Source organism: Drosophila miranda, chromosome XR (genome assembly GCF_003369915.1).
Source record: "Drosophila miranda strain MSH22 chromosome XR, D.miranda_PacBio2.1, whole genome shotgun sequence".
Taxonomy (NCBI): domain Eukaryota; kingdom Metazoa; phylum Arthropoda; class Insecta; order Diptera; family Drosophilidae; genus Drosophila; species Drosophila miranda.
Genome location: NC_046674.1, coordinates 21,706,551 through 21,731,527, shown reverse-complemented (window position 1 = coordinate 21,731,527; position 24,977 = coordinate 21,706,551). Strand labels below are relative to the sequence as shown.

Below are 24,977 nucleotides of genomic sequence, written 5' to 3'. Positions count from 1 at the left end.
CCAACACTCTTATCGGCTGTGGCACGGGGATCAAGAGGAATATAATATGTTTCGTATGCAGTATCATCGATATGCAATCCACGTAATCGGCCTTTCAAACGCATAGTACAAGTGATTGTGCATTTGGTTGGCCGATCATGTGGATCACAGATTGAGCCAAGATCACGCGAGATCCACTGCCATTGGAAGGCGGGTTTTTTATCAGTTTGTAGGCCTTGTTTGGGGTGGTCTTTTCCCAATGAAATTTCGCATAATACTGTACCGATCAGAATCACCTTGAAAGCTTGGCGAAGCTCTTGGATGATCACGCATAAAATCCCCACCATCTAAATTAATACATTCCCCGTTTCTGTGACTCTTATATTATTCAAGGCAGTGTTTTTAAGTTTTCCACAATATTTTTTGCATAATTAACCATGTCCTGAAAATAAAGAAACATAAAAAATATGTTTTAGAGGAATGGTTCGTCAAATGTAAATTTAACGATAAAACGTACCTCGCAATTTTCGTTTTGGTTGTTTTTTGAGATTATTTGTGCCAAAATAAGGTCCAAATCCTTGCGTTTCCCCGCCGATAGTTTCAGATTCGACTTCAACGAGAGGGTGGAAAGTGCATAAAGTGTGGTCTCCTGTTTCACATCAAAGCAATCGATCGGCCTTAGGTTTTCAAATAATATAGAAAATGCGTCGGCCTTTAGAAATGCATCTGCAAAATATTGATTTATGAAAGGGTTTTATAATTTAAGAATGAAATGATCGTACCTCTGAGGGACTTGTCCAGCGATGATAAGGATGCTATGAGAAATGCTGCTTTTATATAGACATCTGAATTGGAAGACTTCAGGCACGGTAGTAGAGCCTTAATACCATTTATTCGCTTAAATTCATTCATGCCTGGCTGAAAGCTTCGAATTATCGATGATATGGCATATATGGAACAGCGAACTATATTCGCGTTCTCATTCCCTTCACTCAAATTTCGTGTAAGCGCAGGCAGAAATTTCTCCTTGGTGAAAATGTCCTGGCAAAATATGTTATTTTGTGCCATCTCAGCGACGATATTAATGGACAATGCCTGCAGGTCCTCTTCCGGCATTGTTATATATCGGATTAAGGTCTTTGTGCCGCCCATTTTGGCCAGGGAATTCGCCAAATCGATGTCATCAATGTGGCTTCTTAGATGATTTAGACTTTCCTTTTTTTCCTCTGTACTCGTCTCTGGGCTGTCCAGAATTTCCAGTGCGGTTTTAAAATCGTTTGATGCGCCGACTGTGAGTGAATTTAGTGCACCCTCTAGGAATCGACTTTTCTGAAAGAAAACAAAACATATAGGTTAGACTTATCTAGAAACCTTTTAAAACGCTGGGTTTGTCACCATTTGCTCAAGAAATACACTCTCACTATGTATTAGCTCGGTCAAACTTTTCAGTTCTTAATGCTCAATGCTATAAGAACTACCTATCTCGATGCAGGATACGTTTTTCTCAGGACCCTAAACAGTTTTACAGCTTCGTAAACAGTAAGCGTAGAACGTCCGCACACCCATCCTCGCTATCATTTTGTAATACGTCGGCAAATAATGATCAGGCAATTGCCGATCTTTTTGCCCAATTCTTCCAAACCACCTATTCTGAGGAAAGCTACTCTGGTCATCCGTACCCATACGGTTTACCGAGGTCGAACGGCATTTTCAGTCCCTTGTTAAATGAATGTTCCCTACTTCATGATCTTCGACTAGTTAAGCCGGTGTTTTCACCGGGTCCAGACGGGGTTCCAGGTTGTGTACTCAGGTACTGCGCCGAGGCTCTGTGTGGACCTTTGCTTAAACTATTCACCCTATCCATTGATTCTTCTTGCTTCCCCCCGATCTGGAAGGAATCGTTTATAATTCCTCTCCATAAAAAAGGTAGCAAGTCTGATGCAAAAAATTATAGAGGTATAGCAAAGTTATCCGCTATTCCTAAAATGTTTGAGAGGGTTTTAACTCCGCACTTGCAACATCTCTGCAAGTCACTTATATCTCCAACTCAGCATGGATTTATAAGGCGGCGATCAACCACCACGAACTTGTTAGAGTTTACCTCTTTCATTATTAAAGGCTTTCAATGTAACTTACAGACGGATGTTATTTACACCGACTTTAGTAAAGCATTCGACTCTGTAAACCATTCCCTTTTAGCGCATAAACTTGACCTTTTAGGGTTTCCGCCCAACCTCCTGAGATGGATTTCTAGCTATCTTTGTTCTAGGTCTCAAAGAGTCCTCTTCAAAAACTCCCTCTCTTTACCAGTAAAGGTTTCTTCGGGAGTACCACAAGGCAGCCATCTAGGCCCCTTACTCTTCACACTCTTTATTAATGACTTACCTTCAGTATTAACATACTCTCGAGTACTTATGTATGCGGATGATGTTAAACTCTGTGTCCAGTACAAGGACATTTCATTTCATTCTCGCTTGCAATCCGATCTCAATAACTTTCAGTCATGGTGTTGTGCAAACTTGTTACACCTTAATGCCTCGAAATGCAAAGTTATGACATTTCATCGTTCTAGCCCTTTGTTGGCTCCCTACACCCTATTTGGTGGTTCTCTTGAGAGAATTACCCTGGTGGATGATCTGGGTGTTATGTTAGACCCCAAGTTAAAGTTTTCCGAACACATTTCTACCATGGTAAATAAGGCCATGGGCGTGCTTGGGTTTATAAAGAGGTGGTCAAAGGAATTTGACGACCCCTATATAACAAAGACTCTCTATACCTCGCTTGTTCGTCCGATCTTAGAATACGGCTCCTGTGTATGGTGCCCTCAGTACAAAGTACACCAGGACCGTATAGAATCAGTACAGAAAAACTTTTTACTCTTTGCTCTGCGGGGCCTTAACTGGGATGCGGGTGTAGTAGACTACTATTGGTAAACCTCCCATCCTTAGTTAACCGTAGAAAAATGCTTGGTGTGATATTTATGCACAACTTGATCAGGGGTGACATAGACAGCCCTGATCTGTTGAGCCGCATAAACTTCACGATTCCTATTAGACTGACTAGAAATTTTATACCGTTGTTCCTTCCACTTTGTAGATCGAATTATTCCTTGCATGAACCGTTTAGGGTCTAATGCTCGGATTATAATTCCCTCTACCATATTATATCCACCACTAATTTTCTTCCTCTTATTAAATTATTAATCCTTACACACCTTTCTAGAAATTAGTAATTGTAGTGGTATTTGTATTATGATTGCATGCTTAGTTTCTTAGTAAGTTTAGTACTAATTTTCCTCGAATGTTAGTCTAATAGCTATCTTTCTTGCATGTTCGCGTTTGGTTCGGCTACGCACCGCGCGTCATGCGGCAGCGCCCCTCGGTCGGTTGGGCGGGAGGAGGGCTGCGTTTTGCCTGGGATCCGCGCGTAACAGCCTTCTGCTGGTGTCACACGGGCCACTTGACGGTGCAGTAACTGCATCGCCTCTTGAAAGATGCAGTCATTGCATGTCAACGTCCACAATTTAAAATGCAACATATGTATGTATCGGGCACCCATTACTTCAAGAATTTCGAAGAATAGCAACATAAACAGAGATAACTCTCTTTAAGTTTGGGTAAAAACAGACTAAAATGACTATTGATTAAACAATAATTTCTGTGGGCGTCATAGAATTTGCCTATGGATCCTTCTAGATCATTCCCGAAACCGAATTCCATGATAAACATGATGCAATTTTACCAGCTACGAGGAAACACGGATCCTAAAGTATCTTCTTCGAGGAACATATTTTGCATTTCTTAGCTTCATCGTTATATTGGGATATAATTTGTCACAATGGGTTGAAAGAATCACATATGTACATACCTCGTCATCTAGATCGGTGCTTGGCTTTGCATCGTCTTCTTGGCTTGTGGTGTGTGCGACAGCATATTTCAGCACACCCTACAAATTGAATACATCAGAAAAACATCAGAAATCATTCGCAACTAAATTTATTTATTTTTTCGACTTACCTGTAAATTTAAACTTCTTCTCGGTGAATTATCGGACATTTTCAAAACTATTTATTTCTTGGCGAACTATCTATCACATGTTGTAAAGGAATTAGGTATGGAACTTATTGACTATCGAACCTTGTTATGTCGATATGATTGAGATGGTACCTTGGAACAGAAAAAATATCAAAAGCCCTGAAAAATGTATATTATTACATTAATAAGCTTTAAGGGTAACTTTACTAGTTTAATCTAAAATAGTAGTTTTGTTTAATTTGAATTGTAATTGTTATTACAGTCTTTTGATATCTACAAATATGAAACAGAAATGATTTGCCAATTTTCTGACCCTGTTCCACGTTCCCATTATGAAAATAACTGCAATATGTTATTTACCGTATTTATGAAGTGTAAACAGTTCCTCTCATATGGTACCAATTACTCATATGTTTGTTTGGAAACAAGTGAAACATAAATATAAGGCCGTAACAGCGGCTGCGGTAATTCGACAACCATGTTAAGAGAACTTATAACGTGGGCCTTGAATACCTATCTGGGGAAATACTTGGAAAACTTGAATTCGGTACAATTATCTGTTGCACTTTTGTCAGGTAACGACTTACATGCTTGCATATGTAATTCATGCGTTCATTTTTGAAATTGTATTTCTCTTGAAGGCGAAGTTGAGCTTGAGAACATACCGATACGGAAAGATGCACTACGAGCGCTCAACTTACCGGTGGAGGTGGTAGGTGGCAGTATACGAAAAATCAAACTCCACGTACCCGTCCGCCAATTCCGAACCTCCCCGTGGTGCATATCGGTGGAGGGGCTCTTCTGTATAATTTGCCCAAAGAATCTTGATAGCTGGGACTATGCCAAAGAGAAACTTCAGGATCTGGAATACAAGCTAGCGGTCTTGGACAACGCTGAGGCGGGCTGGCGGTCCGAAAAGGGAATGCAAATGGAATCCTATTACTTTTCCTCCTACAACAACTGGCTCAAATATGGCACGAATATGGCAACCAATATTATAGATAATATTGAGCTGAAGATATTTGATGTCCACTTCCGGTACGAAGACAGTGTTGATGTGGGAAAAACCAAAATCGCCACCGGCATCAAAATCGCATCGTTAACAGCCCAGACCTGCGATTCGAATTGGACGAGTGGCTCGTTCAAAGCTGCCAACAACGAAATGAACTACAAATTAGTAGAGCTAAAGGAGCTATCCGTGTACTGGGATATTCTGCATGAAGACATACGGTGCCAATCGTTCACCAATCAGGATATTCTCAGCAAATTGCATTCAACTTGCGAGCTGCGGCCCCACAACTTTATCATTAAGCCAATTTGCGCAACTGCTCGATGGAAACGGGAGAAGTGCCTACAGGTTATTCGCACAAAAGACAAACCCAGAGTCTCGTGTGAGATAATAGTTCCTGAAGTAATTATAGATATATCTAAGGTAAGTTTTCCCACTCCACAGCAGATTTTCTTCTACAAATATTTTCGATATTTTAGGTCCAGCGTCTACAAATGCTGGACAAGCTTGCAGAAATACGTAAAATTAGGGAAATCAGACAGTACAGACTGAAAAAGCCGAGTTGTAGTGTTGCAGACGATTCGAAGTTGTGGTGGAAATATGCCCTAGTTTGTCATGGCTTCGTATTCAAAAAGAGAGAGGAAAACTTTGCCATTCTAAGGGAGAATCTGCGTTACATACGCCTCCATGAATTGATCATAGTAAATCCAAATGAGATTCTGTCCGACGCAGACAAAGAGTTTAAAACGTACATCGAAACCGACAGAAACGTCTCGGATTTAAGTGTTTTGAGACGCATATGCTTTGACAAAGTCTTTAGCAAAGGTCTGTCGTTCAAGTCGCACAATGTGAAGGGAAAGAATATGTTATTTCTTTGGTTTCCGAACTGGATGGGCTGGTACAGCAACTCAACGAGTACTGCAAATAATGAGCAGGATGAATCCATAAAACATTTGGAAGATGATATTTTGGTCGCCCTAGAAGACTCGCTGCAAAGTTCCTCTGATTTGAAGTGTGATGCTGTCCTTGGACACTTTGAAATTAAGCTACTCAAAGGCCTGCTAATCATACAGTCCGATGAGACGAATGTCAAGAGCCGAAAATCCATGGAAATGCAATTCAATAATTTCTCGTCATTTCTTCAGCTCAGTCCGCTGCTGACTTCCTACACTGTGGGAGTATCATTAGAAGAAGTTTATTTATTAGATAAAATGAACAGCAATACCAAACACAAATTCTTAATTAAGCCACAGACGGAGAACCCCCCAACGCTGAATAATACTCTGGAAAAGGATGTACTATTTCAACTGCGATACGAAAATGTAAATCAGTTGAGATTTCAACTTAATATTAAATCAAAAGGCTTGGATCTTACGTACAATAAGGATGCAATTCATTGGATTCTGGACTTTATAACCGATTCAAATCAAGAAAATGCTTCAACAATAGTCACGAACCGATTTGGAAAGAGAAGGAAGAACTTTTTGAAAAACTGGAATCAATTATTTATTGGAAACGAGGCAAGTACATAGAATATAAATATAAATAATAATATTATTTTGTAATCGGTGTTCTTTTTAGGTTAATCGCAAGACCTGGATGTTTGAGATTGAGATATTTGCACCACGCATAATATTTCTAGAAAACTACAAAGTCGGCAACTCGCTGATGGTTCTGCTGGACTTTGGAAAGTTTGAAATGAGAAAAAATGAGGCGAAGAAATTCTTGCCGTTGACGGCTCCAGATGATCCATCTGTAGATAATCATCCTCAAATCGATGCGAATGCTGATGTGAATGCTGATGCGCATGCTGATGCTAATGCTGATGCTAATGCTGATGCTAATGCTGATGCTAATGCTGATGATGATGATGATGATGATGATGATGAAACTTATATGACGCCATGCTCTACGCCGCCTGCATCACAAAAAAGTGGCTCAGAGTCTCCAACAGTCCTTGAGAATGCACAGCATTTGCTCAATAAAAAATTAGAGCTGGAATATGTCTTGCACAATAAGATCTATGACAAATACTCGATCAACTTTTCAAATCTACAAGTACTGGTGTGCAAGTACGAGGAAAGGTGGCAGGCTTGCTTGAAAACAGCCTCGAACTTCCACCTGATTGATAAATTTGATATAACCCTTTCGCTGGAGCAGCGCAATATATTCACTGTGGATCCCGACTATCCGTCATTTACGCTATTCGGCACCTGTCCCACAATCCTGATACACGGAAATGAAGTACTCATCAATAACTTCTTTAGCATAATGAATCCCACTATAGATACCCTCAAAGATGTGCGCAAAGTATATAAAGGCGGCAACCAAACGTACGCCAGTGAGCAATGGGTCAACGATATTGCCAGCAGTGAAGACAACAGTCGAGTCATTGTTGAGTTTGCCATTGGTCAGCTCGCGATAGAGATGCAGTCAAAGGAAAAAAGCATAGCTGAACTACAGATTATCGGCGCACGTGCGGGCATCATCAAGGAGTCCAATGAAACCAATATAACAATGTCCGTGCATGGGCTACTTTTGGTAGATGCCATACAGTCCTTTGGGCCTGACTTCGAGTTATTAGTGGCCAGTCATCGACATGTGGGGTAAGTACTTAAGGAAGAAAACTTCTTAAATCAAATATTTATTTTATTTTTACGTATTTAGAATGGATAGTTTTTCTGGCAGCCTAAAGCATAGTCCAATCGCTTCACCGATTACTCCTGCATCGCCGTTACCTTTCACGTTCACAGATTATCGAGGCGCTCCGATGACCGAAAATGCAGTGTATAATATTCAAAAGAGTAAGGAAAAAAGAGCAACTGAATATAGAGTACATACATATTTCATTCTAATCTTGTGTTGGCAGATCCGATTGCTGCTTTCTGCGAAGATGCGGAATCTGCTTTAATTTCTGTGAAGGTAAAAATCGTTGCGCCCACCGCTAGCAATTCAACGCACCTTCACTCCACAGACATAAAATTCAACAATTTGGATATAATAGCCAATCAGGACACCATTCTTGAGATTTTAAACTTTGCAAAAAGAACAATTTTAAGTCAAGGTACGAGTACGCTGCAAAACGAGAGTTGTGGAATCAAGGAAGAAGCCTCTGAAGAACCAGCCGATTTGGATGATCCCGATGATGCCAGTCAGCAAAACCATAACGAAATATTCTTCGACTTCTTTCGACTGAATATTTTATTGTTATATAAAATAAATCACGAGGGTCGCAAAGTAGGGACTCTGACCTTGACTGAAGCGAAAATAAATGCTTCATTTCAGTCGGAGCTATCCGTATTTGGATCCCTGGGAGGTATACAGATCATTGACATAACCCCAGAGTCTTTTTTCCTCCCAAGGATTCTATCCGTTGGGCGCGATCAAATATTAAGAACCTCGGACTTGAACCGACAAACAGTCCTCAACAGACTGTCACATGAAATATATTCGAAAAATCTGGAGGACGTGCATGAATGTGACGCTGATTCCAAGTGCGATGAAATCGATGCGTTCAGTTTTAAAAGTCACTGGAGTGATAAAACCACATGCAGTGTTCAAATGCGAATGGCCTCGGTTTCCTACACCCATTGTCCACGATTTTTGCAAGATGTAAACGCATGCGTCACATATTTCAAACGAAGTTTGCGGTAATAACTTAGATGTAATACAAGACAATTTTAAGGAGCTAAGCTTGAGTAATTTTATGTATTTTCAGAGAGTTTTTTACCTCTATAGGCAATAAGGCAACCGATATGGCAAAGGAATTTGTGCAACAAATCCGTGCAACGGATGTCAATGATCAGACACGACCAGTTAATCCCCAGAAGAATCGTCATGACAACCGGTAAATACATTTATCGCCACATCTAAATTCCCTAAAAATTTCCCTTAAATTTCCGTTTTATTTTAGACTGGACATCATTATCAACAGTCCAATTATTCTATTGCCGATTTCGAGTACAAGCACGCACGTTTTGATTGCCAATTTGGGAAAGATGACCTGTTCCAATATGATTGTAAATGACTCGAATGAGTTTGATGAATCCTATACCATAGCGATCAAAAACATATACGTATACTCGATGACCATTGACGAACGTGAAAACTGCTTCAATGTGCATCCGTCTAAGAATAAGGATGCCATTCCCATATTGCACGATACTGCTATTACATTGCAGCTCTCGGTCGGCTATAGCGAAGGGAACGGCAATGGTGAGGAACGAAAACTTGATACGGTTTCAGTAAGTGCATTAAGAGAAAAGAACATGTATAGTATAGATGCTGATTATTCCTGTTTATTCATTGTAGATTGAAGGCAGCATGGTTGAAACGCTTAAGGTATCCCTCAATCGGAAACGATATGAGCTACTTAATGAGTCCATTCAATATGCTACGAATTTTTCAAACGGCAAAGCAATTGAATCCGCATACCCCGATCCCAGTGGAGTTAGCATACCAGATTCGGATATAACTGACGAACATACCATCTGCACCATTATACAGTTTTCTGTGCCTGTTTTTCAAATCAACTTACAAAACCAGCACCATGATGACTTGATAAATATTACCTTCAAGGACTTCAATGTTAAACATCGTGTTAAAGGCTATGACAAGGATATAGAAATAATATTAAAGTCGGTGTTGATGGAAGATCTGAAATCGGATAACGCATCACCGTTCAGAAATATGGTGACTTCCGTCAATCATGAAAAGGGCCAAAAAAAGAATGCATCAGCCTCATCATCGTGCCCGGACATACCGACCCATTGTAATTATCGGAAATATAGATCTACCTCGGAGCCCTCATGCTTCCAGGAGAAAAATCCATTTCAAAACTTCGATGGAGCCAAGAAATCGGAGTTTTCCAAGAGAAACGACAAAGGAAGCAAGAGAGGAGGTCAGACTTTAGTCACCTACAATTCGCATAGAGGACGCCCCTCCAAAGGCACCTCCGAGATGGATCAATTCAGTTCAATTCAATTTAATTGCTTGAATTTGGCCATCTGCGTGGAGCGTTGGTACACCATATTTGACTTTTTCGGTCTGATCGCCGCAGAGAACGATAATCAGAAAGTTACACAAGGAAAGAAGCTGGTTGAAAAAGGTAAAACAATACCCGGTACTCAGTCTAAGAAATATTCCTCCCAGCAACGACCTATCGCTTACTCATCCAGGGGGTGCCACACCGACGAGCATGATAGAGAGAGAGAAAGCTAAACTACTAACCAACCCTTTTATTTATTCTTTTTAGATACAAACGATTTCTTTAGTACATTGAAGGTATCAATAAGATCATTCAACTTTACGTTGATTCGAAATGACTCGCTCTTATCCAGAGTGAATGTGTCAAACGCGCTATTTAAGATAATTCATGACCAATTTGGTAAATCTGTTGAGGGACACTTGGGATCCTTGTCGGTGTTTGACCTTACACAGTATGGAAACATTTACAAGCAAAAGTTTGTCACCAGCGGAACAGAAGCATTGAACTTCTTTTATAGAAAGTGAGTGCCTGTCCCCGTCTCCGCCAATTATTGTTTCAATTATTTATAGACCATTGTGTATATTCACAGAAAGCCATGCGATGTGGAAGTACTAAAGACGTTAGACGTGGACTCGACACTGAAAATCGGCATGTCGGCAGTACATTATATACACACAAAGAGATTCGCCACAGAGCTACATTTATTTGTTAAGGATCTGCTGCAATTGCAAACGGTAACAGACAGAATTCGCTAGTGATGTGATTACTAATATCTTGCCCACTGATTTCTTTTAGCCTGTGATCCGAAAACTAAAAAAACATAATGTGGAGAACGACCAAAGTCTACGGCCAACAAAAATGAAACTTTTCATTCAGGCGGACTCGCCAGTGATCGTGCTACCGGCATCGTATAGCAACAAACAAGTAATAATTGCCAATCTTGGGCAGCTTACGCTTACGAATAGCTTTCATTTGGCCAGCGAGGCATGTATCATAAGTAAGAAGTTAAACTCTGCGAAAACCAACGAGGTCTTGGACGTGATTCGCATCGATTTGGTCAACATCAATATGTTCTCGGGAGAAAGAAGTTCAGTGAAACCAAAGAGCGATCGTGATGGGGATCGAATTATCATCGCCAATATGAAGTTTGTGCGGTTGGGGGAGGAATTCTTTAAAGAATCCTGCTACCTTAATCTGCAGTTGGAGAGAAATCTTTCAACAGAGAGGATTCGAGTGTGCCCCGATATCAGTACGAAGGGGACCTTTTCTAAAGTAAATGGCATGATAAACATTGAGCAGTACAAGCTGATTCGGAGCTTTCTGAATAATAATATTGGAGAGCAAATAGACGACGTGTATACCAAATACACCAACAATGTCTCCAGCTCCATTGAAATGCTGTCTTCGATTAGTCTGGTGTCCAAGAGCGAAGTGTCGCAGACCATTTTGAACTTGATTTCAATACAAATCCTATTGGAAGACGTTTCCATATTGCTGACTCTGAATACGACACAAAATACGCCCATAGAGCCATTGGCATGCATCCACTTTATCAAGTCGACCCTGGAAATAGATTTTTTCAGCGATGGTTCGCAAGATATTGACCTAATATCGACCAACATACTGATCGTTGACGAGCGAAACGGCTCGGGTGTAGGCAATGATAATGTGTTTAGAAATATCTTGCAGCCTTCAAAGAAGGATACTACTTGTACGACGCCTAGGAATGCTGTCCAAGTGGAAATCCACTGCAGGAAGAATGCAAGTCTATCAAAGTATACAATAATGTTGAATAATATGAGAGTTTTCGCTCTTATGGATATTCTGGAACAACTTAAAGCATATCTGATGGAAGATTCACCCACATCTTCCTCGTCAGATACTAGTTTGGCCTATCAAATAGTGCAAAAGCCGCTCCCACAACCGATTTCTGTCACAGAATTCATTGTAAATATTACAGACTCTGAGATTATATTCACTGAAGACTGCAGTCGTCTGGACTCGGAGGCAATCATTTTAAAGAGTACCACAGTAATATCATACAAGCCCAGTAGCTTCTCCGTTCCGATATCGTTGAATATCAATCACTTGGAAATCTTTTCCTGCACATTGGATGCCGAAGATGACAGTGCTCTGTCCATAATTGACCCATTCACATTGAACATAGAACTGCGAAGCAACTGCCTGAGCATTCTCGTACAAAAACCTTTGAATATTCGGCTTTCCTATGTCGACGTTAAACTTTTCTCGAGAATGGCAAGGCTATTGCCCACGCAAACATCGAGAGTACAAAAGGTCGTATCCTCAGACGAGTGTGATCTGGAAAGAGTGGCGCCCCTCGTGGCGATGGGATTTCCGATCAATGACTGCCTGTATGCCATGCAAATAAACAATTGGAAGATCAACGACGCCGCCCTGTGGCTATCCCAACAGAAGCAAAACACCAATCGAAACCCTGCGCTGGAACTGAAGGAGATAATGGTCGACGCGAACGTTATATCGGTGTTCATAATTGACGATTGCATGGATGCGGACGTGCCTTTGCTCGAGGTATCACTCTCCAAGGTGCTCTTCAACCTGAATTTGAAGGCAAAGGAACATCAGTCCAAAATTCAACACTATATCCTGGCCAATGTCGAGACCGAAGTCGCCCTCAACTATTACAATCGTCGCCTCAGCGGTTGGGAACCGGTGGCCGAAACATGGGAGTGTAATGCCAAGTTTAAATACACCAAAGGTCAAGTGGAGAATAAGAAACGACTCGAGATTGGGATCTTCAGCAAGCAGTTGCTCAAGCTGAATATTACATCAACATTTATAGAGCTATTCAACATGGTGCTGAAGAACTGGACAAACGATTTCAATGACAACGGAGCCAAGAACTTTCGACAACGCTCGCCGTTTATTCCGTTTGCTCTGCAAAATCTGACCGGAACCCCGCTGCTGTTCAAGCCCATTTACGCACCACTTGGGGACATGTCATGTTCGGATGTGCATCAATTGGAGATTATAAAGAACTGGCATTCTGTCCCGCCCAACGAGACGAAAACGTTCGATTTCATCCAAAAGAGTAAACTGAGACACATACACTCCCATCAGCTGAATTTGCACCAGATATTCGTACAGATCCATGGCTGGAGACTAATTGGACCACTGTCAGTGGACAAAGTCGGTGTGTTCTTCCGGACAACGAACCTTGATTCCCTTGACTTGGCCACAAAATGCCGAATAATCTTCGATATTTCGTTGATTGGATCTGCACAGAAGCTGATCAAAGTGAAATCATCATTGTGGCTGACAAACAAACTAGATCGAAGTATCTTTTTGAAGACGACGCTGAGGAGTGACTTCGGCGATGGCCTATCCGCCATAAGTATTATAAAACCCAACGATGAGCTGTCTCTGCCGCTCAAATTTATCGATGCGTCTATATACATTGCGCATTGTTCGAGTGAGAATCAGGAGCTGTCTGGAAATTATACTGACGACATAGGCTTCAGCAATAAGGAGATTTTATGGAAACTTTGCTGCACCGATAGCATGCAAGAGCTGCTAGTGTGCTATGACAAGAATAAGAGCTTATTATATACCCTAATCAGTATAAATAGAGAAATATTTCACTGCAAGGAGCCAGGTTTGCCTGGGCACAAAATCGCTCTGTTACCTCCTTTGAAAATAAACAATATGCTTTGTTGCGATCTAATGTTTAAGATACACGACAGTGCCACCGGCAGAATCGGTGCATCCGAGAGTATTAATATCTATAACGTCAATATATACGAGCCCTTTAACCTGAGCATTACCTTGGACAATTTTCAACTGTCGGGACATGTGAAAGTCCCCAGCAGACACATCGGAATTGTTGAGCCAAAATTAAAGCTGATCGACATCAAAAAGCGGGAACTCCACTTACGCATATCTATTCAATCTTTCCAAGGCAAGGGCATGGAGGTGTACATAAGTGCTCCGGTTTGGATCATTAACAAGACTGGGCTGCCGCTCATTTACAGGCAGGACGGCAGCAACAGCACGGCGGCCGGGCAATTCGATGAGCACGAAACAGCCCGACAGGTGGCACCGCTAATGTTTTCGTTTTCGGATCAAGAGGGATCGCCTGCCCTTGAAGTACGATTGGGTGGTGCCTTCGGAACCAGCAATTTGGTATGCTCAACTGATTTTTATATTAAACTAAATTTGTATCCAAATATTTTACTTTTTTAGTGGTGCAAAAGCTTTAGCATGCACAAGGACCTCAGTCACAGGGAATTGCGAGCTGAAAATACCAAGGGTAGCTATGCAATCGGCATAAGCGTACGACGTGGAAGAGGACTATATGCCTGCACGACTTTCCTAACTTTATCGCCCAGATTCCATCTTCACAACCGAAGTGGCTACATACTGGAATTTATACAACGCTGCGATATTGTCAGTAAATCGTACAGTACATCATCTCTAAACTTATTGCTAAACTTTCTGTCTGTCTTTTTAGGATAAGCCCAGTTCAAGTAATATTATTTCAGCTCCAATCGATTGCAATTTCGCCTTTCATTGGCCAAATTGGGATCAGGAGCAGTATATTTGTGTACGCATACCGGATGTAGAGTGCTGCTGCTGGTCCAAAGGTATACCCATCAATGAGGTACAAAGTCTGTACATAAATGTACGAAATGATTGGAGTGAAATGTTTTTCCTGCGGTTGGAAGTCATTTCGAAAGATGCCACGTATATTCTTTTGTTCACGGACGCTCGAACATTACCCCCGCCGATACGCATTGATAATTGCTCGGAAGTTGCGATTAATTTCTCACAAACGGGCACCAGACCATCTTGGATTACGCCCGTTCGTGCCCAATCCTCACTAGCCTATGTAATGGATGACCCTTCAGGCACACAAACGTTGCTGGTGGAAGCGCCTGGAGGAAATATGGTTGAGTTTCCAATCAACAAGACGAATATCAAAAGAAGCTTGACGTACTCAAACTTTATATACATCGCCTTTCACGACACCTTCGACCGATTAAGCAATCAGGAAAGGAAACCCGATCAAAACTATCAGCAACTAGTCTTGGGTGTTAGAGGAAAAAAAGTTATCATAATGGAGAAGAATTCCGGTGATCGTTCCCAGCTGTGGCTCATGAACTCCAACGGTCAATTGGAGCACGAAGGATCCACGCCCCCAATTCAATCCAATGAGGCGCATGCTGTCCGCCTGGTACTAGACCTGGACAGGGCTCCCAATCCCACAGAGTTTACCACTTTGGTGGTTCGAACACCAAATAAGCAGAGAATCACCACACAGACATGGAGGTTCGAAAGCGGTCGATTGATGTGTCATGCCAACATGTGCGTTCAGGTAAGAGTTATCTTTCACCACTATGTCGGATTCGCTCTGATATTCACTCTCTGGTCCAATCATTTTCAGTCACGCTGGAGTGCCAATGGTCTGCAGCCCAACTCTGAAGCGGTACTGGGGCGCATCGAAAATACTAGTGGCAAAAGAAACAATGGAAGCATTCCAATGAGTCAACATATTGTGGCACAAAAGCTACGACCAGGATCGGGTCAATTGGAGCTGTCAATGAAGATGGATGGTCCCATATGCACCATCGAGATAGGCGATATAAAAACTAGACAAAATACAGTATACCTAGCTCCTGATTTGATATGGATGCATGCCTCTCTGAACAATAGACAAATGGCTAATGAAGGGACGGTATCACCGTTGCATGAGTATCTGGTAGGTGATTACGTTACCTAAAATCAATCAAAAAATACAATTTTTTATATTTCAGATAAATGTTGAACTTCTGAAGGGCATCGGTATTTCAATAATATCACGGAAACCCTGTGAAGAGCTTATGTTTATAAGCCTGGAACTCATACACTGTGATTTAGTGCAAAGCGTCTTTGAGAACTCATTGGACTTGACCATTTCGTCTATACAAATCGACAATCAGCTATTGGATGCGGCCACCCCAGTGGCCCTACATACTAATTGTCCCACTGAACAGGGTGAGCAAGATAACGCTGTGGTTCTGAAACTGAAAATGTTGCCCTGCCCGAATAAGAACGCTATCATCTTCAAGTACCTCACACTGGACTTAAAATCGTCGATTGCTGCGAACCTTGAAGAGAAGCTTATACTTAAGGTTGCTTCTTTTCTCGGCTACGGAAAATCCAACAGGCAAAGCTTAAGCGTTGCTTACGATTTCGAGAACTTTGAGGAGAAACTCATACTCAAAAATATGAAAAGATACTACTTTGAAAACTTAAATATTGGCTCAACTCAGGTGTGTATTAGCTTTCGATTCATATCATTTGATTATTAAGTAAACCGCCTCTCAACAGGTGCGACTATCGGCGAGTACTTCTTCCAAGCTGCCCATCGAGCTATCAGAAACCAAAAAGGAACTAGGACTTACGCTCATTAAGTTCGAAGACGCGCTAATAGAGCTCGACAGCTATTCGGATAAATTTCACTTTGAGACATTGAACGTGTATCTGAAGGGAATGAAAAGGCACTACATAAACCAAGTCAAGTGGCACGCAGCTTCGATATTGGGTAGTGTGGACTTTCTAGGAAACCCCTTGGGATTCGCCAACGATCTCTCCGAAGGTGTCTCTGGACTCATTTTCGAAGGCTCGGTGACGAGTCTAGTCAAGAATGTAGCCCATGGCTTATCGAATTCAACAGCAAAGCTTACAGAAACATTATCTGATAGTCTGGGAAAAGTGGTTCTCGATGAACATGACAATGAAACCAGACTTCGAATCTTGGAACCACAGACAAACACTTCTGGCGGCCACCTGGCAGCAGGTTTGAAGGGATTCGGATTTGGTTTACTTGGAGGAGTAACCAGTATTGTTCGACACACCTACGATGGTGCTCAATCGGATGGCGTTCCTGGCTTTCTCAGTGGCCTTGGCAAAGGCTTAGTGGGCACAGTCACAAAGCCAATTATCGGAGTGCTTGACTTGGCCTCAGAAACAGCAAGTGCTGTGCGGGAAACCAGCCGGGGTACAGCCAGAATTTCTCCGGACAGAAAGCGGCTACCCAGGTGCGTGACTGGTGCCACTGGCGGACTTCTGCCATTGTACTCGAATCGTCAGAGTAAGGGACAGCAGCTTCTATACCTTATCAATCGTAGGAACTTTGACGAAAAAATAATATCGTATGACCCGAATCTATGGAGCGATAAAGAGGCGAGATTGCGTTTGCTTGTTTCTACAGAATTTGTTCGGATATTCTCACTTACTGATGGAAATCCAACCATTATGCTTCAGTCGCATCTAAGCGAAATACTCTCATGCCATCCCTTGACAACCAATATGGGCGCAAGCCCATCGACAAGCAGGCAATCGTCTAGCCATTACATTGAAATATCAACCAACCTTCCAAAGATTACGCGACCAAGAATACGATGTCGATCGGAGGAATGTGCTGAAGCTGCATCCAGATGCGTAAGTGAATGTTTTTGATAATTTAATACAAAAATATGAAACAATTTATTAACACACATCATGCATATTTTTTCTTTCAGATAAACTACGCAAAGAGTGTGTTCCACGAACATGAACATGCCGTCTTGTAAAAAGCAATAAGCCTTTTCGTGATAATACAAGTTAGAACTTAAGAGTGTATATAATATATTTACGGTTGCAAGAATCGTTGTACATTAAAATTATGATTTTAATTTTGTAATCGGTTTACTTGATATTGGAAAAATACAATGTGATAGAAGAGATAAGAAAGACAGATCATTACTTGTTGAAATAAATGAGAAAATAATAAAACAGAGAGCTTTAAAATGATCCAAGTTGATCCTGTGGTGTGGGTCTCAACCACTGACCTGAACTGTACTGTTTTGAAAAATAATACATAAAAGGTGCGAATAGATACGTAGAATTTAAATTTAATAAGAAACTCTCTTTGGCTGTTTTACATCTGGTGTGATCTCTTTTTGATAAGGATAGGTCTATCTAGTCTACCAAAGTAAAATACGACCATTGCTCGGGTATACTAAATAATTTAATGGATTTAACAAATATTGAAAGCTTACAGCAAATAAGAAACTAAGGCCACAATCAAACAAACCCAGTTCTGAGGATAATATTAGAGAGCCCTTGTCCTTGTAATGTTTACCATTTCTTGCATCTATATCTATGCGTTTGTTCTGCTATTATTTTAACATAAAGAAAATACATAATACTTAGGTACACTTTATTTAGTATTTAGTAATCTGTGTTCTTGTAGTGCTCCCTCCTAAACGCCGACAATTTTAAACGTTGTGTCTGCAGTGCTTGCTCTGTTTCGAGAACCTTAACGTGGATTTCCATTTCCATGGTCTTTATTTGGGATGGTGTAAGATTGGAGAGCTCCTTCTCGTTTAGTTCTTCCAGTTGGGAATTACAATCTTTAACAGTGGCCACCAACGTTCCAGTGGCCTTAGTTACGTTCCGCGATGCTTTGGTCAGGTCTGTCAGATTTTGGCTATTACGATTAGCCTTGACTTTACTTGCAATAACCATCTGGGCAGTGCAGGCAGCAATTTCCTGGGCAGCGACTATGAGCTCAAAGTTCTTCCCAGATTCACTTTCAATGGCATTATTGGCAGCATCAACTAGATAATTCGCAGCCTTAGCTACGCTTTTTGAAGCCGATATTAACCCGTCCGACCACTGACTGTTGCGCCTATAAAATTCATTAGCACTCGCATTTCCTGAAATGAAGAAAAGCGGTTTGGAAATATGGAACATTAAATGTAGCTGTGTGTACTACCTTTTTGAGATGCGACGATTTCCTGCTGAAGCACACGCGATTTTAAAATTAGGACTTTAACACATTCCATTAGGGTCGTGCATGCATCCACAATTTTCCCATTGACTTCCAGGTTGGTTTTGTCATCTTTCTCGCGGGCCTTTGCCAACAGGTTAATAATCTTTGAGGCTGCCTCATCGATCGCACTATCCATCTCTCGAAGCTCTATTTCGAGCAGCTTATCGAAGTCAATCTTTTTCTCAAATGTCTGTTTAATTTTATCAACTAATTTACGTATATCCGACAGTTTCGATTGTACATCGCTTAAAGCCTTATGCGTTTCCTTTTCCCTCGGTTCGTCGTTGAGAGAATATTGGAAAAAGGTGCAGATGTCTGAGCATATGGATGATGCTTTCATTAAAATATCTAAAATTTCAAATATATCAATTATTTATACAGTGCAAAATCTCGTGCTTTACCAACGTACCTTGACCCGTCTCAATCTCTGTTGTGGACTTGTAGACCACATCGCACTGCTCATATAATTTAATAAATGCATATCCAAAGAACATAGCTGCCTGCAAGCCCTTAATGGACGTAGCCTTTTGTAAATCAGGCGAGGAAATGAATGTAACTATGAGCCCATCCATTTCTGTTGTGATTTTTGGAATAGCATCTAAGGGCTGTTCGGCGGAATCACTCAATTTGGAATTGCAAATGTCCTTCACAGTTTGAACTACCAGTTTTCTGACATCGTTAAGATTGGAATGACAGTTTTCATATGATTCAGTAATAGAATCCACTTGTTTCGTTGTTTGATGGAACTTCTCTTCCAGAGCCGCATGCCTGCCCTGCAAGTCCTCGTATTGTTGAGTCACCGAGAGCTGTTCCTGCTTTAGGAGCGTAAGAGCCACTGTAGATTCCTGTTTGAAAGTATAAGAATATAAGTAATTGTGAAACAAAAAGAGATTTTATGCGGATCTACTTGTAGGGAAGTTTCCTTCTGCTTCAGGCTATTTATAGTTTCCAGCAATTGTTTATTTTGATCCTCAAAGGTCGCTTTATGCTCCAGCTTTAGTTGCTCATTCTGTGATAGAAGGGTTTCCTTTTCTGCTTCATGCGCTTTTAAGTGCTGTAGTATTTCTTCGTTTTTCAAACTTATTTGGCTTTCAGCAATTGAAACCTTTTCCTGGGCCTCATTTAGAGACGCATTCAGTTTCTCAATTACCAAACTATTTTCGTTCAATCTCTCAGACGTTGAAATAGAATCCAGCTCTTGTATTTCCTTTTGCTTGGTTACATTATCGAATTCCTGCTTTAGTAGCGCAAAAGCTTCTGTTAATTCCTGTGTGAAAGCATACGAATATAAGTAATACACCTGCAATACAATAAGAGAATTTATACGGATCTACCTGCAGGGAAGTTTCCTTTTGCTTTAGGCTATTTATAGTTTCCAGCAATTGTTTATTTTGATCCTCAAAGGTCGCTTTATGCTCCAGCTTTAGTTGCTCATTCTGTGATAGAAGCGTTTCCTTTTCTGTTTCATGCGCTTTTAAGTGCTGTAGTATTTCTTCGTTTTTCAAACTTATTTGGCTTTCAGCAATTGAAACCTTTTCCTGGGCCTCATTTAGAGACGCATTCAGTTTCTCAATTACCAAACTATTTTCGTTCAATCTCTCAGACGTTGAAATAGAATCCAGCTCTTGTATTTCCTTTTGCTTGGTTACATTATCGAATTCCTGCTTTAGTAGCGCAAAAGCTTCTGTTAATTCCTGTGTGAAAGCATACGAATATAAGTAATACACCTGCAATACAATAAGAGAATTTATACGGATCTACCTGCAGGGAAGTTTCCTTTTGCTTTAGGCTATTTATAGTTTCCAGCAATTGTTTATTTTGATCCTCAAAGGTCGCTTTATGCTCCAGCTTTAGTTGCTCATTCTGTGATAGAAGCGTTTCCTTTTCTGTTTCATGCGCTTTTAAGTGCTGTAGTATTTCTTCGTTTTTCAAACTTATTTGGCTTTCAGCAATTGAAACCTTTTCCTGGGCCTCATTTAGAGACGCATTCAGTTTCTCAATTATCAAACTATTTTCACTCAATCTCTCAGACGTCGAAATAGAATCCAGCTCTTGTATTTCCTTTTGCTTTACTACATTATCGAATTGCTCCTTTATCTCATTCCTAACCGATTCCAGCTGCGAAAGCTGCTCCTTTTGGTCCTCTATTTGTTGCAACAAATCAAAGTTGGTCTTGTTCTTTTCCTCAACATCGCCTTTTATTTTTAGTATCTCATTGTTGAGGACTTTTGTTTGCAATAGTAGCTCAGAGTTGGTTTGCTTCTCTTTATTTAAAACCTTTGTGGATTCACTTTGCTGAAATGGGAAATGGTAGAGAGAACATTTAGTGCAGGTCATTAAAAAGACAGTAGGTTCACTTACTTCACGCAATAATTTAATATGCTCATCCCGAATTTGCGTGTACAGCAATTTCAGTTTGTTAAACTTTTCCGAAGATTGTTTCTGCTTTTCCTCTTCTTCCATTACCTTTTCTGTAAAATAGATTTATTCGTTTTTAAGCTATTTATTAAAAATATGCGGAGTTTATTACTTCTAAAATATTTTAATTACCTTTTTGATAAATATGTTTTTATTTCAAACTAGCTGAACCCTCGGCGACAATTTAAATCTGTTCGATTCCAGATAATGCCCGATATTTTGTTAACTATCCCGCGGGTTCCGTATCCTGCCACGACTTTGCTTTCGTATGCGTTTAGTGTTTATTTTGTGTGTGTTCTTTAGTTCTTTATATGTTAAGCTATGTTTATATGTTTAGCTACACGCCTGAATATATTAATAGAAGATCTGAATTGAGTTTTCTTTATAAAACACAATAAAAACGAACGGAAACGGGCTGCGGCTCTACATTTATAGCCGATACTCAGTCAGTATGTGTGTTGCTATCTCGCTCCCTTTCGCCGGAGGGTGCACACTGCACGGGGAAGAGTGTATGAGACAGAGAGAGATAATAAGTAAGCGCGTGGAAGGGGGTTGAAAAGTTTTGCGCGCTAATTGTATTTCTAACTGGAACTCTATGGTATATAGTGTAGTCGCGTCGGGTTCAGCTGGAGTCTGTATTTTTATTCAACATAATTCAAGAAAATGGGATAAAAATATTTAAATATTACAAAAAGCTGTGAAAAGTCCCCACCACTCTACTAAGGAAATTTCAGACCAGAATATTTACAGACATAACACAATATTACGATTTTGGTCCACTAATGGGGCAGCGATATCAGTTATTGTGTTGTTCAAAAATAAAAGATACTTGTTACTCACGTATTAGCATTGGATTTTTGTTTAATTGAAGCTCAAGATCATCATTTTGCATCCGTATGTTTTCACACATTTGCCTTGATATTAGCAGATCATTCGATAAGAGGGCATTGGCTTTCTGCATTTCGAGCACTTCATGTTGGTAGCTCTGTCCAAGCTCATCGAAATTTTGTTGTAATGAATTCAAACTTAATTTAAGCTCCTCAATCATGGCGTCCTTCTCATTTATAATGCTCTCGAGTGTATTCAACTGCTGCTGCGTTTGGCTATTATCTGGCTCTGAGGGACAGCTGGTCTCAACAAGATCTTCAACAATTGGATCGGGCTCTGGTTGCACATAGACCACTGGCGGTATATAACTACTGAAATCAACTTGTGAACTGAAATTTGGACTGGATTCGGGCAATTCCGGAACCGAAATTAAGCTTTTAAAATACTGAAGCGGTCGCACATTTTCATAAAAGACTTTCAACTTCAAAAATAAACCATTAAACCTATCCCTGTGGCCGCTCAGGACGTCGTTCGGTAGGTTTTCATGGAGTTTAAACATAATCCTTACACTATTATCGTAGAGGGAGTTCGAGTCTTGAATGAGACAAATCATGGGTGCCAGTCTACATTGACCCTGCTGAGTCATGGACGACATCCGGTAGGTATTTATGGAAGAAAATATTTGTAACTGCAGTGCAATTATATCCTCCAAATAATCGAAGATCTCCACACACAATTGAAAGCTGAAACGAACGTTAGGGGTTAATATGCGGTATAACTCTATGATTGTTTCAAGTCTTACAAGTAATTTAAATCCCGATCGGCAGCTTTTGAAATTTCCTTGAACGAAATTATTAGGGATCCGGGAAAAGTGTTTTTTTCGTGGAAATTTAGTTTTGTGACCAGGAGCTTGCAGTAGGCGTTTATACAGAGTCCAATATCGTTGTGCAGAAGACCCCACATTTTGCCCACTTCAAGGATCATTTTCTTGTGACTCTGAGAGTGTTTTATAGCGCTTGGAGGAGCCTCTCTTAGCACCTTGTGCAGCAGATGGCAAAACTTCCAGGCGGTGAATCTGCTTTGCATTAAGGGCTGCCGGGAGATGGTGTTCCAAAATGATTTTGCTTCTTTGGTTTTATGTATCATAATAATAATGGATCGAGCATGTTTCGTTTTTAATGGTGCCTCCATACCATTTAAAGCTTTGTTTGTGCTGACAACCTGGAATAAAAAATGTCAATACAATAAGTTATTAAAGCTAGAAGCAACGTCACACGCGAAAATATTTTATGTGAATTAAATTTAAAAATAGACCCTCCAATATAAATAGTCATAATATTATCAGCGAAATGCAAATCTACGATCAGGTGCATTCAATTGTCTAATAACATTAGTTGGAGCATAGGTCAAAGGGAAGTATTAGTTGGGCATAAAGGCGCCAACCCTTAATCTTGTGGCCTGATTCCTAAGAATCCTATACCTGAACGCACAAGGCCCATCTTCATTTGCGCAACCGCAGCTGACAGCCCATCGATCATTCCATTGATATTTGCCCTGTTTGATTTGATACCCTTGGGGAGCATTCTAATTTTGGTCAGATGTTTGCAACGCATTGAAGGAAGGTTCGCGAAGTAATATGAAGTAAACCCATATAGCATTGTTGGGCAAGATCGGGCCAGGCCAGTCAAAAGGTGGGTTTCCATGGCAACAGTTTTTTTTTCTTGTTTGTGTTGTTGTTAGTGAGTCTCAAAGTTGTAAGTATTCACTGCACTTTCAGCTGCACACAGACACTGTTTAATCAACTCGACTGTTGTTGATGATCCATACATATGTACATTGTACACACATTAGCATTCCATTTCCTATGCAAACATGGAAATCGCGGGTGATGGTTGGTTTTAACAAGTATATACATATCTCTATATGTTCAAGTGTATCTCTTGGCACCGCCTGACACCAGGCACAGGACAACTGCATAAATGTACATTGAGTACGTACCAACTGGTAAATGTCCTTTTCGGCAAGCGTCGACATTGTGTTAATGGATTTCTTAGCGAACGTGTGGGCGTTGTAGGCTTGCTTGGAGTTTATTCGTCAGCTCATTAATAAACTGGAAAACTTTGTGCTTAAATCATTGAAAGTTATCTTATCTTATCACAATGCTTTCATTTGTTGCTCTGCAGAAATTCATATTAAACCGATGTGTATTTGTGTATGTTTGGTAGGTGAATCATAACAAGTGTTGCCGTATCTGGAATTAGAGATGGGTATCGTATCGATATTTTTCATCCCCATCTGGAAACACCAAAAAGTCATGTTTTCAATTCGATAATGATATTCCTTTCCCTATTAATGATAGTCCTGATTGTAGCCTGAAGGTCTTAATCAAAATCCAATTTAACAACATAATTTTCAGACCCTACAAAGAAAATTTACAGTTTGTGTAATACATTAGATTGATCGATATTTCTGATCTCGAAGATCAAGGCAGGATAGTTGGTCCGGTGGAGAATTTTATGGAGGGGGACAAAACTGGCCTTTGTACATTCACGGACCTAATTTCACAATAAAGGTGGCCATTTGACATTAGACTTTGCTTAATAACTAACTGCAACAGTAATGGGAAAGGCATGCAGTGAGAGCGAAATATGTATATTTAGATATATGCATCCACTTTGCTGTCCTGTTAGGCTAGGAGCAGCAGAACAAATGTTAGAACTTATTGGGGAGGCTTCGATCGATAGATGGGAGAATTGCTTAAGACGGATAATGTCACAAATTTGTTGTGTTCCTCCCTGATGCTATATCTCGCTTCGCATTAAAGTTATCAAAGTCTAATGTCATAGCACCATTACCGATATACCGATATTTTTGTACACTGTACAT

At 40.5% G+C, this 24,977-nt stretch overlaps 3 protein-coding genes across 3 annotated transcripts; 1 reads left to right on the top strand and 2 right to left on the bottom strand.

Annotated features, from left to right (window-relative positions):
* Positions 1 to 346: 346 nt before the first annotated feature.
* On the bottom strand, positions 347 to 4,107 carry LOC108151909 (hsp70 nucleotide exchange factor fes1). Its single transcript, XM_017280821.2, has 5 exons — positions 3,996 to 4,107; positions 3,847 to 3,924; positions 762 to 1,308; positions 497 to 705; positions 347 to 421 (listed from the first exon to the last, which is right to left on the bottom strand). Exons 1-5 carry the CDS (start codon positions 4,032 to 4,034, stop codon positions 368 to 370), a joined length of 927 nt encoding a protein of 308 aa, XP_017136310.1. The 5' UTR covers positions 4,035 to 4,107; the 3' UTR covers positions 347 to 367.
* A 298-nt stretch (positions 4,108 to 4,405) lies between these two features.
* On the top strand, positions 4,406 to 17,803 carry LOC108151378 (vacuolar protein sorting-associated protein 13D). Its single transcript, XM_017279941.2, has 18 exons — positions 4,406 to 4,588; positions 4,655 to 5,445; positions 5,502 to 6,542; positions 6,604 to 7,628; positions 7,690 to 7,826; positions 7,892 to 8,672; positions 8,741 to 8,869; positions 8,936 to 9,266; positions 9,334 to 10,129; positions 10,277 to 10,529; positions 10,599 to 10,743; positions 10,805 to 14,170; positions 14,231 to 14,434; positions 14,499 to 15,362; positions 15,432 to 15,746; positions 15,802 to 16,299; positions 16,358 to 17,470; positions 17,551 to 17,803. The coding sequence occupies exons 1-18, from the start codon at positions 4,492 to 4,494 to the stop codon at positions 17,599 to 17,601; spliced, it is 11,937 nt and encodes a 3,978-aa protein (XP_017135430.1). The 5' UTR covers positions 4,406 to 4,491; the 3' UTR covers positions 17,602 to 17,803.
* A 99-nt stretch (positions 17,804 to 17,902) lies between these two features.
* On the bottom strand, positions 17,903 to 24,332 carry LOC108151379 (huntingtin-interacting protein 1). Its single transcript, XM_033387906.1, has 10 exons — positions 24,090 to 24,332; positions 22,894 to 23,312; positions 22,104 to 22,834; positions 21,207 to 21,316; positions 20,607 to 21,140; positions 20,180 to 20,539; positions 19,753 to 20,112; positions 19,255 to 19,690; positions 18,789 to 19,193; positions 17,903 to 18,729 (listed from the first exon to the last, which is right to left on the bottom strand). Exons 1-10 carry the CDS (start codon positions 24,123 to 24,125, stop codon positions 18,242 to 18,244), a joined length of 3,879 nt encoding a protein of 1,292 aa, XP_033243797.1. The 5' UTR covers positions 24,126 to 24,332; the 3' UTR covers positions 17,903 to 18,241.
* Between the last annotated feature and the right edge of the window lie 645 nt (positions 24,333 to 24,977).

Bases quoted from the DNA above. Each gene is read 5' to 3' on its own strand.
- LOC108151909 (XM_017280821.2), bottom strand. From the start codon at position 4,034: ATGTCCGATAATTCACCGAGAAGAAGTTTAAATTTACAG. The intron at 3,925-3,995 runs GTAAGTCGAAAA...TTCAATTTGTAG, and splicing joins GAAGAAGTTTAAATTTACAG to GGTGTGCTGAAATATGCTGT. The intron at 1,309-3,846 runs GTATGTACATAT...GTTTTCTTTCAG, and splicing joins GCACCGATCTAGATGACGAG to AAAAGTCGATTCCTAGAGGG.
- LOC108151378 (XM_017279941.2), top strand. From the start codon at position 4,492: ATGTTAAGAGAACTTATAACGTGGGCCTTGAATACCTATCTGGGGAAA. The intron at 5,446-5,501 runs GTAAGTTTTCCC...TCGATATTTTAG, and splicing joins TAATTATAGATATATCTAAG to GTCCAGCGTCTACAAATGCT. The intron at 15,747-15,801 runs GTAGGTGATTAC...TTTATATTTCAG, and splicing joins CACCGTTGCATGAGTATCTG to ATAAATGTTGAACTTCTGAA.
- LOC108151379 (XM_033387906.1), bottom strand. From the start codon at position 24,125: ATGTCGACGCTTGCCGAAAAGGACATTTACCAGTTG. The intron at 19,194-19,254 runs GTACGTTGGTAA...TTGAAATTTTAG, and splicing joins AGAGATTGAGACGGGTCAAG to ATATTTTAATGAAAGCATCA. The intron at 18,730-18,788 runs GTAGTACACACA...TCTTCATTTCAG, and splicing joins AATCGTCGCATCTCAAAAAG to GAAATGCGAGTGCTAATGAA.